Source organism: Penicillium malachiteum (genome assembly GCF_028827825.1).
Source record: "Penicillium malachiteum strain IBT 17515 chromosome Unknown utg000002l:1.0-8849297.0:1.0-8852440.0, whole genome shotgun sequence".
In the NCBI taxonomy this organism is placed as follows: domain Eukaryota; kingdom Fungi; phylum Ascomycota; class Eurotiomycetes; order Eurotiales; family Aspergillaceae; genus Penicillium; species Penicillium malachiteum.
The window spans coordinates 5,409,099-5,420,871 of record NW_026643095.1 but is presented as its reverse complement, the minus strand read 5'-3'; the positions used below and the strand labels follow the sequence as shown (position 1 = coordinate 5,420,871).

General features: G+C 50.1%; 4 protein-coding genes across 4 annotated transcripts; 3 read left to right on the top strand and 1 right to left on the bottom strand.

Moving 5' to 3' along the window:
• Nucleotides 1–725: 725 nt before the first annotated feature.
• On the top strand, nucleotides 726–2,354 carry N7483_004998 (snoRNA-binding rRNA-processing protein UTP15; the record flags this gene model as incomplete). The annotated part of the gene is made up of 1 exon (XM_057088435.1): nucleotides 726–2,354. One exon carries the CDS (start codon nucleotides 726–728, stop codon nucleotides 2,352–2,354), a length of 1,629 nt encoding a protein of 542 aa, XP_056948264.1.
• Nucleotides 2,355–2,765: 411 nt separating this feature from the next.
• N7483_004997 (uncharacterized protein) lies at nucleotides 2,766–3,306 on the top strand (the record flags this gene model as incomplete). Its single annotated transcript, XM_057088434.1, has 2 exons — nucleotides 2,766–2,897; nucleotides 2,956–3,306. 2 exons carry the CDS (start codon nucleotides 2,766–2,768, stop codon nucleotides 3,304–3,306), a joined length of 483 nt encoding a protein of 160 aa, XP_056948263.1.
• A 2,049-nt stretch (nucleotides 3,307–5,355) lies between these two features.
• On the top strand, nucleotides 5,356–7,904 carry N7483_004996 (SNF1 family serine/threonine-protein kinase; the record flags this gene model as incomplete). The annotated part of the gene is made up of 3 exons (XM_057088433.1): nucleotides 5,356–5,765; nucleotides 5,843–6,675; nucleotides 6,748–7,904. The coding sequence occupies 3 exons, from the start codon at nucleotides 5,356–5,358 to the stop codon at nucleotides 7,902–7,904; spliced, it is 2,400 nt and encodes a 799-aa protein (XP_056948262.1).
• Nucleotides 7,905–8,663: 759 nt separating this feature from the next.
• On the bottom strand, nucleotides 8,664–11,189 carry N7483_004995 (putative pathogenicity factor; the record flags this gene model as incomplete). Its single annotated transcript, XM_057088432.1, has 1 exon — nucleotides 8,664–11,189. The coding sequence occupies one exon, from the start codon at nucleotides 11,187–11,189 to the stop codon at nucleotides 8,664–8,666; it is 2,526 nt and encodes an 841-aa protein (XP_056948261.1).
• Between the last annotated feature and the right edge of the window lie 584 nt (nucleotides 11,190–11,773).

Here is an 11,773-nt window from a genome sequence, read left to right as displayed (position 1 = left end):
TTGTACGACTTGACTCTCGATAGTCTATCTATCCGTATATCCCCTGCTTGGGTTGTTCAGTATATGGCTGCCTGCTTCACTGCCCCGTTCCAAGGTTGATTTGATTTGTATCTTTGTTCGGCGCTCCGGGGGCCAATTTCTATTATTAGTTGAATTTGAAGTAGAAAATATTCCTTCTAAGCATATTGAAAAAAAATTATACTGGAGCCTGCGATTAATGCATTAGTGCCCGGTAAAAACATGGAATGGCTCCTCTCCAGAGGGCTGTACAGAATCGACTCTGACCCCATCTGCTAAATACTCCGAATTTGCAAAAAGGAATGAGTTGCGGAACTAGCTTCCACCACGGGAATAGTAGTAAAAAAACTGAGACTGTAACTAAATAAATCAAGAATGATGCCCAGGTGTCTGATATCACTTTCAGCCGAGGTATGGAATGTGCCAACCATGGGAATCAGAATCAATCGGACGTTAGAGGTGGGGGTTTGTGCCTTGTGGCCTTTTGCCTTGTTGCCTTATGGCCTTAGTGCCTGAATACTCAATGTCTGATTTATCAGGTGTCTATCATTACCCGTCACCGCCTTCCCCGATCAGGAAATTTTGATAAAAAAGAAAAAAAGTTCTCGATCAACGACGTTGCGGCGAGCTTTGGGTTTGAATACTTGCGCTTTTCTCTCGTTCCATATCGAACTCCTTCGCTCAGCGATTGATTTATATATTCAACAATGGCGGCTCCCGTCCTGCCTCTCCAGCAGGTGAAGCTCGCCTCGCTTCCATCAACCCGCCTAACACCAGAGCAACAATACTGGCGCACCTTCAAGAACCCTCTCCTCATTCCTTCTCCAGCCAATGGTCCTGTCAACCTAATTACTCAACCTTCAGTCCCTTCTTCTTCGGCAGTATTCCCGTCCTTGTCGCAACCACCGGATGTCTTCACTGTAACCACGGGTGCGCGAGTGCAGATCTACTCGATTCGTACCCGCAAGTTGCTGCGAACAATCACACGATTCGATGATACAGTGCGCGGAACTGATGTTCGTCCAGATGGCCGTGTGTTAGTGACTGGTGATGATACGGGTACAGTTCAGGTCTTTGATGTAGCATCCCGTGCTATCCTGAAGACATGGAAAGATCACAAGCAGCCGGTCTGGGTGAGCAAGTTCTCCCCAAGCGATCCTACCTCTCTTCTCACAACCAGCGATGACCGAACCGTTCGTCTGTGGGATCTGCCAGCCGAGTCAAGTCAGCGAACCTTTGTCGGACACTCCGACTATGTGCGCAGTGGTGCATTTATGCCTGGCGCAATGGCCTCATCTGGATTGCTGGTGTCCGGTTCCTATGATCGCACAGTGCGCATCTGGGATCCTCGAGTTGACAGCCGTGCTGCCATGACTTTCAAGATGGCTGCACCCGTCGAGACTGTTCTCCCTATGCCTGCGGGCACCACCGTATTGGCCGCCGCTGATAACAAGATCGCGGTCCTGGATATTGTGGCTGGTAAACCATTACATATGATTCAAAACCACCAAAAGACCGTCACCTCCCTTGCCTTGGCCTCTAATGGCGAGCGCTTGCTCAGTGGTGCTCTGGATGGACATCTGAAGGTCTTCGAGACCGCAGGATGGAACGCAGTGTCTGGTTCTAAATACCCATCCCCCATTCTGTCCCTGAACGTCATTACCTCTGGTCTGGCATACGAGGACAAGCACATTGCTGTCGGTATGCAATCCGGTCTTCTCTCCGTCAAGACTCGGTTGTCTGGTCAACAGAAGGTCAAGGAGCGTGAGCGTCGTAAGGAGATGCAGGCCCTGCTCGAGGGTAAGCTGGAGGAACATGACCGGGAGGTTGCAAAGAAGAAGAAGAAGGAGCGTGGATCCGGCTGGGACAAGCGTCTCCGTGGTCGTGACTTCATCGGCGAGGGTGTTGATATTGTGATTGAGGGCCAGGACCGCAAGAAGCGGAAGCGAGAACAATCCTGGGAGCAGGATCTGCGCAAGGGCCGTTATGCTGTTGCTTTGGATCAAGTCCTGACAGGAACTGACAAGACTGCTCAACTTACCCTTTTCACTGCCCTCCGTCACCGTTCTGCGTTGCGTACTGCTCTCAAGGACCGTGATGAGGTCACTCTCCAACCCGTCCTGTCATGGGTATACAAGCACATTCGTGAGCCTCGTCTGGTTGAGCTCTGTGTCGAGGTTGCGATGAATCTGCTGGATATTTACTCGCCCAACCTGGGCCAGTCAGCTCAGGTCGACAAATTGGTGGATCGACTGCATTACCGTGTACGTGACGAGGTGGAAATGGCCCAGAATGCGTTCCAGCTTAAGGGTGTATTGGATATGTTGAAGGCATAGTTGAATTGTCTTACAAACGGGGTTTTTGGAGTTAAGGCAGGTGTCTTGGATTTTTCCTTTTTGTCGGTGCACTTGGGCGGGCATCAATTGTACAAATCTGCATAGAAAAAGTCTTTTCTTTCTTATTTTTCATTGCGCATGTATAATTTGCTGGGGAGAGCACCAAAAACGTACCTGCGTCGTGAGATCACGCACCTTCACAAAGGTATTAGGCAGCGAGCAGCGCCGAGCATCAAACATCACGTAGGACCATAACAATTGCCTACCAGTTAATCTTCTCTTAATTCCTCTTCTCTCTGCATCCATACGCCCACACCCCCAGCTCCTATCGGTACGCGATCATCATCATCATCATTTATCAATATCAACTCGAGATCCTTCCTGTCCCACAGATCTACTTCAATCGCCGAGATGGATGCTCAAATCCCCTCGTCTGAGAAGGAACCCTTGCCAAAGCAGCCTGAGACAGCCAATGCCATCGATAAAAAGCCTGAAGAAGACCAGAAGACCAACCAGCAAGACATTGCGGGCTCTGAACTATCTGTAAGTCCTAAGAACCTCTGGGTCCTTTTGCTATACATAAACTAATACTTTTCAAAAGGCCCCTCCCAAGAGCAGCCGAGTCGTTGGTCGCACTCCTCGCCATGAGTGTCGTACCCCTCCCAACAAAGTGCGCTTTTCCTCTCGCACCCCACCTGGGGCACCTCGTGCTCAGAGAATTACATTGCGAGACGACTCATGGTATGGCCGCAACTGGTCATCCCAGAATTTGAGCTCGGGCCGACGTCCCATGGCTGGGATCAAGCTCACAATGGTCCAAGACCAAGAGGCCCAGCAAAAGCTACTCGAATTCGACCCCTTCGAGGAGCTTCGAGCAAAGTCCTTGAAGCGGATGCGGGAGGAGAGCGAGAGCCCGACTCCTCAAGGCACCAAGAATGATCAGGTGCTGTAGGCCTGCGAACCGGGTCGTGGACCGGTTCAAGTCGAAGGGAAGTTTGAGAGAGGCCCAGGGCGGGCGGGGAGTTGAGCTTGGACTATCACTGGCGGGGACAATGGTCGGAATTCTCTTCTCCCTGTAAAATAAGCCAGTGGCACTTGAACCTGCAACGCCTGCGTGAAATGGATCTTTGAAGTTTTTTTCACTTTCATCCCTAGAAGTAATCTCAGGCTCTCATCACCATCCTACGTAGTTGCTCTCACTTTTAGAGCGAGTATGGACATAGGGACCTTCCAAGGGTTGACTGCACTTGTACTTCGAGTTTAGTATAGACCTAAGTCATTCCTTAGTAGGTTCAAGTTGTAGATACTACTGACTACAAAGCTTCTCTGAGAGTGGGAAATTTAGGTATTTCAATTTGTTATATGCTCTCCAGGGCTATAATCTAAGTGGCCAAGATACTAGTAGGAAGGACATCATATAGTATCGATTATTGTGAGAATTTAGCACTTGGGAGTTCGATTCTGTAGTACCACTGGCATTCAAGGACATATGACGGTATCGCCGAGTAAGTAGGTAGTCTAACAGTGCGAATTCGGTTTTTTGAGGTAAACCTTGGAAACAAATGATTAAAGGCCTTGAGGTTGAGATAACCTTAACCCATTCTCAAAATTTAAACATTTGAATATTTAAGAAGCCCTTGTTCTAGGGTGGTATAATCGAGTCTCATAATTCTAGTTTCAGGGGTCAACATTTTATGATTCATCGCTGTTCGCGATCACTTGATGCTTTTTGCCTTGATCCGCCAGCGAACTTGAAGATTGTTCAAGTTGACCAGGACAGAAGCTGGAGATGGTACACATCTCCTGTCCACGGGTGCGTCAATCAAAACTTGAAGCTTATGCTCACCTGGGCACCTGTCTCCTTCCACTTCTATACATACACTTGGACTGTTTACTCATCGAAATCATGTAAATTGAAAGCAACAGAATTTCTCGCTTACCAAAAGCCCCAAGCTTGATTTCTGGAACTATTAAGACGGAGGTGTCGTTGTTATCAAATATTTGTTATACAACACTAGCGACCTGGATGTACTGCTAGTACTACATATGCGCCATGATATGTGTAGGTAGTAGTATCTAGGGTTGAAGTGCTCACGTGCGTCTATATACAGGGCTTAAATGTTGTAACGGTTGAAGGAGGTACCCGGCCCTATCTAGTACACATGTGCAGGTATATCAATTGGGTACTACTATTAGTATAACAAGGAACTCTGTTAAGTCAGGGGCGTATTTCTGTGTCTATAAATAGTACTATGAAGTATAGAGTACTCAAGTACCTAACATTTGAATCCTAGTAATCTTAAATCCTCATGAGACTACTCAGAAAATCAATATCCCTTCCTAGGTAAGAACCCTGAGTTGATGAAATGCGGCCGGATACATTTCGTACTATTTAGATGGGCCATACATAGTAGAGAACCTTAGAAAGATATTGCGGGCCCTTTTCAAAGAATAACTATTCAAATTAATTACGGATTAATCTTATGGACATCATATATTGAACACCCCGCATCTGCTATAAATAGGGGATTTTATATCCAATGGTGACCAACCGGGATGCTATACAGTACCAAAACACAGCAGGGGCCCAACGACCCCAGTCACAGTCCAAGGCCCAAGCGGCATCAGATTCTCCTCATCTCCACCTGGGCAGACCTTTGTTCTTCCCCCAGAATTCACATCTTTTCACATCTATCAAAACCCCTACATTTTTCATTCTTCTAACCTTGTACTCTCTGTCTCTCGTGCACATCCTCGGTTAATCCCTTGGCAAAACATATAGTTTTGCCCCTCCATTCCCCGCCCCGCTCCTCTTGCTAGAGGGTAATTCTCCCAGTTGTCTCAGCTCCACCTTCGGCTCTATTGTGGAGAGGGTCGAGACCGACTGATTGGCGATGCTCTGAGGGCAGAAAAAAAATAAGAGAACCACGGCACAGTAGTCAGCAGCCCGGTCCGCTGGGCCCGACCCAGAAAATCGATCACGTCACGTTGTCCCTTCATCATGGCCGCCGCTTTCGACGAGGAAGATCTTTCGATCCCTCTCCCACCTTCCGACCGTGATAATTCCCGTGATCTGCGTGATCCCCGTGATCGTGCCAACAGGACGGCGAGCTCCAACCCCTCCGCCATGGCAATGCCACCGCCATCTCGTCCGCCCGTCCAAGCCGAGGCCGCCACCCAATCCCCAGCAACCATGCGAGACATGCAGCGTCTCGATCAGTACCAGACGGTCAAGATCCTAGGTGAGGGGTCTTTCGGTAAGGTGAAGCTTGCTATCCATCAGCCGAGTGGGCGACAGGTCGCTCTGAAGATTATCTCTCGGAGGAAGCTCTTGTCTCGGGATATGGTTGGTCGTGTGGAACGAGAGATTCAGTACCTTCAGCTGCTTCGGCATCCTCATATTATCAAGCTGTATGTTTTGGGACCCATTGTGAACCCAATTGGCTGTGTTATGTTCCGAGAACTGATTGGATATTTTACCCCGCTAGCTACACCGTCATTGCCACCAAGACCGACATTGTGATGGTTCTCGAGTACGCAGAGCGAGAATTATTCGATTATCTAGTGCGAAAGGGAAAATGTCACGATGATGAGGCCCGCAAGTTCTTCCAGCAAATTATCTGTGCCGTCGAATATTGTCACCGACACAAGATCGTACACCGCGATTTGAAACCCGAGAACTTGCTTATCGACAGCCAGAAAAATGTCAAGATTGCCGATTTCGGATTAAGTAATATTATGACGGATGGCAATTTCTTGAAGACTAGTTGCGGAAGTCCTAACTATGCTGCCCCAGAGGTCATTTCTGGAAAGCTGTATGCGGGGCCGGAGGTGGATGTTTGGAGTTGTGGAGTAATTCTCTACGTGCTGTTGGTTGGCAGACTGCCATTCGATGACGACTATATCCCTGCCCTCTTTAAGAAGATCGCAGCGGGCAACTTCCATGTTCCCAGTTACATCTCTCCTGGAGCAGCCCGTTTGATCCGTGCTATGCTCCAGGTTCATCCGGTTCACAGAATCACTATTCCCGAAATTCGAGAGGATCCCTGGTTCACCAAGAACCTTCCTAAGTACCTCGAGCCTCCACCGGAGGAATTCATCCCAACGGATAATAATCCAAACAAGCCCGTTGATCCCAGCAAGCTTGCCCAGGGAAAGGTCCCTGTACAGCACAAGATTCACCAAATTGCGGTATCAAAGCTTGAGCGAAGCATGGGATACGGTCGTGAGGATATTGAAGATGCTTTGCGACACCCAGAGCCTAGTGCGATTAAGGATGCGTTCTCTATTGTGGTTGAAAACGAAATGATGCAAACTAACTGTAAGTTTCAAGCCAATGTAGCGCTATTTAGCGTTCTTTTTGTTTTTGCATTGCTAATCTAGTCGTGGATAGCACCCACCGAAGATAATTTAATGGCTTCAAACGTGCAACCGCAGCCGAAGGGGCCTGCTCAGCCGAAAGCGGATCGAGCTCCCCCTGTATCGAAAACTCATGTTGCGCAAGCTCCAATTGCTGCCCGGAAAGCAAGCATTTCGCGCCGCATCCGCCCAGAAGAATCACAGCAAGCTGAATCCGAAGGCTATGAAGAGCGTCCTAGCCACGTTCGAATTCTTCCTACTAGTCTGCCATATGTGCATGACCAGCTTATGGAGCAACGAGATCGAGAGCAACGGGCTCGTGACGATGAGGTGCGTAGGCGAGAAGCTGCGCGACTCGAAGCAGAAGGACGAGGCGGCCCCGGAGAATTGTCTCTCGAAGAGCAAGCGGCTACAGCCCGTGCATTGAAGCCCCACGCACGCAGCATAATTGACCTGGAGAAATTACGACTGGAGCCCCCAATGGGATACCCTATTGCACAGCAGCCTCCCAAGAGATCACGCAAGTGGCAGTTTGGTATTCGGTCACGCAACCAGCCTTATGAAGCCATGCTGTATCTGTACCGGGCAATTGCTGCTCAAGGTGGTGTCTGGGACATCCAGCCGGTCGAGTCAGGCACTCAAATCGGACCTAATGCAGTCCCTTCCCCAGATAAACCCAAGCCACTCCAGAACAAATACCCTGACCTCCCATCAGACTACTACATTCCAAAAGACCCTTGGTTTATTCGTGCTCGTCTGTTGAAGGAGGGTATTAAGGCCCCGGGGGTTACCACTAGTGTCTATAATAGCCGCAGCGATCTTGAGGAGCTGCGTCGTCGGTTCCACATCTCCGGAATCTCCACACCATTTGAGGACAAAGAGAACAAGTCCTCGACACCAGACAACAGTGCCCCCTCTGCCCCATCATCTGCTACCCAGCAGAATGGACTTCCAAGTATCTCACACGGTGTTTGGGTGTTTGTCGACATACAGCTGTATCAGTTGGAAGAGAACAACTACATGGTTGATTTCAAGTGCGATGGCTATCAGAATGTCATCCGTGCACAGGGTGATACTGAATGGACTCCTATCAGCAAGCGCCTGAAGAACAAAGAGAAGGAGGTGACCAGCCCCTACCCATTCTTGGATGTCGCGTCAGACCTTGTGGCTCAATTGGCTGTTGCCAGTTAAAATATTGAATCACTTCTGGCGGTTGCTCCATCAACCCCAAGGTTTTCCAAATGACAATTATGAAATTATTCTTCATATCCATCTTCCTAATTCTCATGATCTTTACATTTTATCCTTTATCCTCGGATGTCTTCTCCCCGCGGGCGGTAGTGGCATGTGGTTGCACAGTTGAACAATTTGCGCTTTGAGAGCAAGCGTTTCTCTATGATGCTTTTGCACAACATATGGAGTTTTGATTTCTTTGTTTATCTTCCTGCATCAATAAAAATGAATTAAGTATTTTATTGCCTTTAATTTAAGTTGAAAGTAATTCTATGTCCACGTTTCTTTAAGTGACGCAAATCTAGAGATGATCGCATACTTAGGGCTCGAATAAGCCCGCAATAGTATAAACTGCGGATATCCAGTCAAGTCAAGAATAGTGTCTACGAATATCGATTTACATATAGTATATTTAGTAATCTACGTTCAAGTTCAAGTTAGAATTGGGAAGACTTTGAGGGTTTTGAATGCACCGAGGTGACTTTTTTTTGTGATTTGATTTTCTGTGTTTTTTTGGGCGCACCGAAGTGCTTTTTTGGGGGTTTTTTGATTTTTTTGATTTTGTTTTTCTGTCACTTCTCCTCCTGAGACAGTGACCTCCCCCTCCCCAAACACCTAATCATACACAACAATAATCGTACAACTTGACCCTTCTTGGCCCTTACAAACCCCCGCCACACGCCGCACCCCACGACCAAACAGGACTAGGCATCACTTCTAGTCCTTGCCTGGCTTCTTCACGCCTCCCTGGGGATTAACCCGGGAGACCATCCGAAGCCAGTTTCGGTCGTTTCGCCGACGCTGGCTCTCCGAACCGCCGCGATTAGACCCCGCGCGGCCAATTTCCCCCGGGGGCGCATCACCACCCCCCAACTCCTCCCCACTCCCCACTTCCCCGGGAGCAGGGTCTCCACCGAGAGCCTCCTCGCTCTCCTCCTCCTCGTCATCCCCCCCGCGCTCCCGCTGCTGGAGCCCAGCCGACAGCACCCACGGCCGAAAAGACGGCAGAATTTCAATGTCCGGGAAACGGACACGCGTCTCCACCAAGAGCTGGGGACGAGCCGGGGTGCCGGCGGTTGAGGCTGCCAGCTCGGCAGCTTCTGCAGACGCCACCTGCAGCATGTGATCAATGATTTGATCGACGATATGGCGAATATCGTCGAAGGACATGTTTCGTCCAACTGACTGACGCAGCCAGTCAGGCACGGGGGCCACTTGGGCGACCGGGTGACGTCGCGCAGCCCGGGAAACGACACGAGGGGCAGGGTCCCCCTCATCCTCACCCTCACTCTCCACCACCGGTTCCTCATCTTCCTCACCGCCAGGTGAGAGCTGGCCGTCGTCACTGGCCTCTTCCTCACGCTCCACCCGCTTCACCTCGCGGCGCCTCAGTGTGAGCTCGAAGTCTTGAACTCCGCCCCACTCCTCCATTCTGGCAAGTGATTCCAGAAGGAGCTCACACTGAGTCCACGGCCACTGCGAGGCGCGGTAGCGGGCGCGCTGGTAGTGTTTGCGGCAGTAATGGACCCAAATGAAGTCCGGAAACAGCTTGGTCGAGGCCTTATTGCGGCCGAAGAAGTGCGAGACTACCTTTCGGTAGTGTAGGCCGTCAGGCGATGCCGTCATTGTGCACGGGCGAGAGAATTCGCAGAGGCTGTTATCGTGGTCCGGGTCCTTCCAATCAGGTCCCTTTGGACGGGGGTTCTTGCTCTTCGCCTTGCTCTTGGTCTTGGCCTTGCTATTGGTCTTGGCTTTGCTATTGGTCTTGGCAGTGGCCTTCTTCTTTTTCTGTCCAGACTTGGGCGCAGGAGTCTCTGCCGGGGATTCAGGATAATATTCGGTATCCGATGCCTCATTCTCACTGGCACGCGGGATCAAGCCCAGGCGTCCGTCAAGCTCGCGAGTTGTATCTCTGATGCCGGATTCCTGATTTTGGGGGATTTGCACGCCGGTTCGATAAAAGTCACCCATAGTCGGTGTGCTGGCAGGCATTTGATGAAGACCTCCCATTGTCGGTGCGCTGGCGGGCATTTGATACATACCTCCCATGTTCTGTGTGAAGGCAGGCATTTGATGCGGAGCTCCCTGTTGGGTCTGTCGGGGAATCATCTGTCGTGCCATTGGAGCCATACCATAATTTTCTGGCAGCAGGTCATGACGAGCCATTCCATGGCCTCGTGGCTGCATACTCGGGGGTTGCATGCCAATTTGTTGACCCATTTCCGGGATACCGTGACCGTGGGGCGACATGTAAGGTGGGGGTGGAAGACCCATTGCTGGTCCAGATTGTGGCATATCGGGACGTCGGGGCAGCAGGTTCGAAGGCATATTCATTGGTGCCATATTAGCCGGGCCTTGAGCTGGCTGAGATTGACGACGAACATCAAATGGGCTCATTTCGTCTGGTTGAGGTCGATGACGAACATCAAACGGACTCATTTCGCCTGACTGCGGCATTGGTGCATTCCATGCCTGGAACTCCATAGAGTGACCATATGCAGGTCGCATCGGCATATCGGACAATGTGAAAGGATTCATGGGGGCAATGTTCATGGAGGGCAGTCGCATTTGCTGCATTTGGTTTGAGGCAGCTGGCACTCTTGGGATAAAGGCAGAGGAAGTTTGTACACCCTGAGGCGAGACAGCTGGCACATTTCGGGTCGACGAAGAGGAGGTTTGAATACCCTGACGCGAGACAGTCGACACATTTTGGGTTGAGGTAGAGGAGTTTTGAATACCCTGGCGCGAGACAGTCGACACATTTTGGGTTGAGGTAGAGGAGTTTTGCTCCTGCAGGAGTGAAGAGGCAATCGCTTCCTGGAATGAAGGGACTAGCACATCCGGCATACCCTCATTCATGGCATCTTGCAAAGCTTTGTTGAATCGGCTACGAGTTGCCGTGGTGAATTGGTCGGCCCAGCCAGCAGGGGGGTAGTACTGGTCTCGTGTATCAAAACCAAAGCGTTGAGGACAATTTCCATTGTGGCCACTAGCTTGAGCGCTGCGACCACGGCCCTGAGGGCTTGAGGTGTTAGTGGAGGGGCGGATAAGACGCGGGCCGGTCATGGTGTTCAGTGGGCTCAACCCGATTTGTTGGCCTTGCTGGCTGCAGGGGCTGGTGGTGCCCTGGGGTGCGGGATTGTGCACCGCATCAATTGCGGGGTTAGACTCCATCGCGGGGTCAGGGTTCATCGCGGGGTTGGTTGTCTTAGGAGACATCTTCTTGCCAGGAGGAGAAGACATGACAAATGGTGAACCTTGGTGAACCTTTAAAGGTTAAGCAAGGCAATGAGATGCAGGATAAGTTGTCACAAACGAAAGGCTTTGATTAGATCTCTTCCTTGGAGGATGAGACCAGGATGTGGAAGTGCGTTTAAGACAACAGAGGTACGATTGGATGTTCGCCTTTCCTTGATGGATAAGACGAGGATCAGGAAGGGACAGAGAAACCGAGAAAGGGAATGAGAAACAGGATGAGTTATCACAAACAGAAGGCTTTGATGAAATCTTTCCTTGAAGGATAAGACCAGGATGTGAAGTCGCGTTTGGGATAACAGAGAATATGGGGTGGGTGTAAAAGAAGAGAGGGTCGTGGGAAGACGAAGTCGCGTTTTATGTTTACTTTGCAGGCAAATTCCGGCTATCGAAGGCAGAATTCGTTTGCTTCGCTTATTTTTCGATTAAATGGAGGCCACACTCGCCTATTACGCGTGATTCAGTTGTTTGCGAAGCTCATCCGCACTAAAAGGGAAGCGTCACTGAAGGAGGCGCATGATTCATGACAGCCCTATCGATCATTTAGGGTTAATCCAGCCACAGGCGAAGGC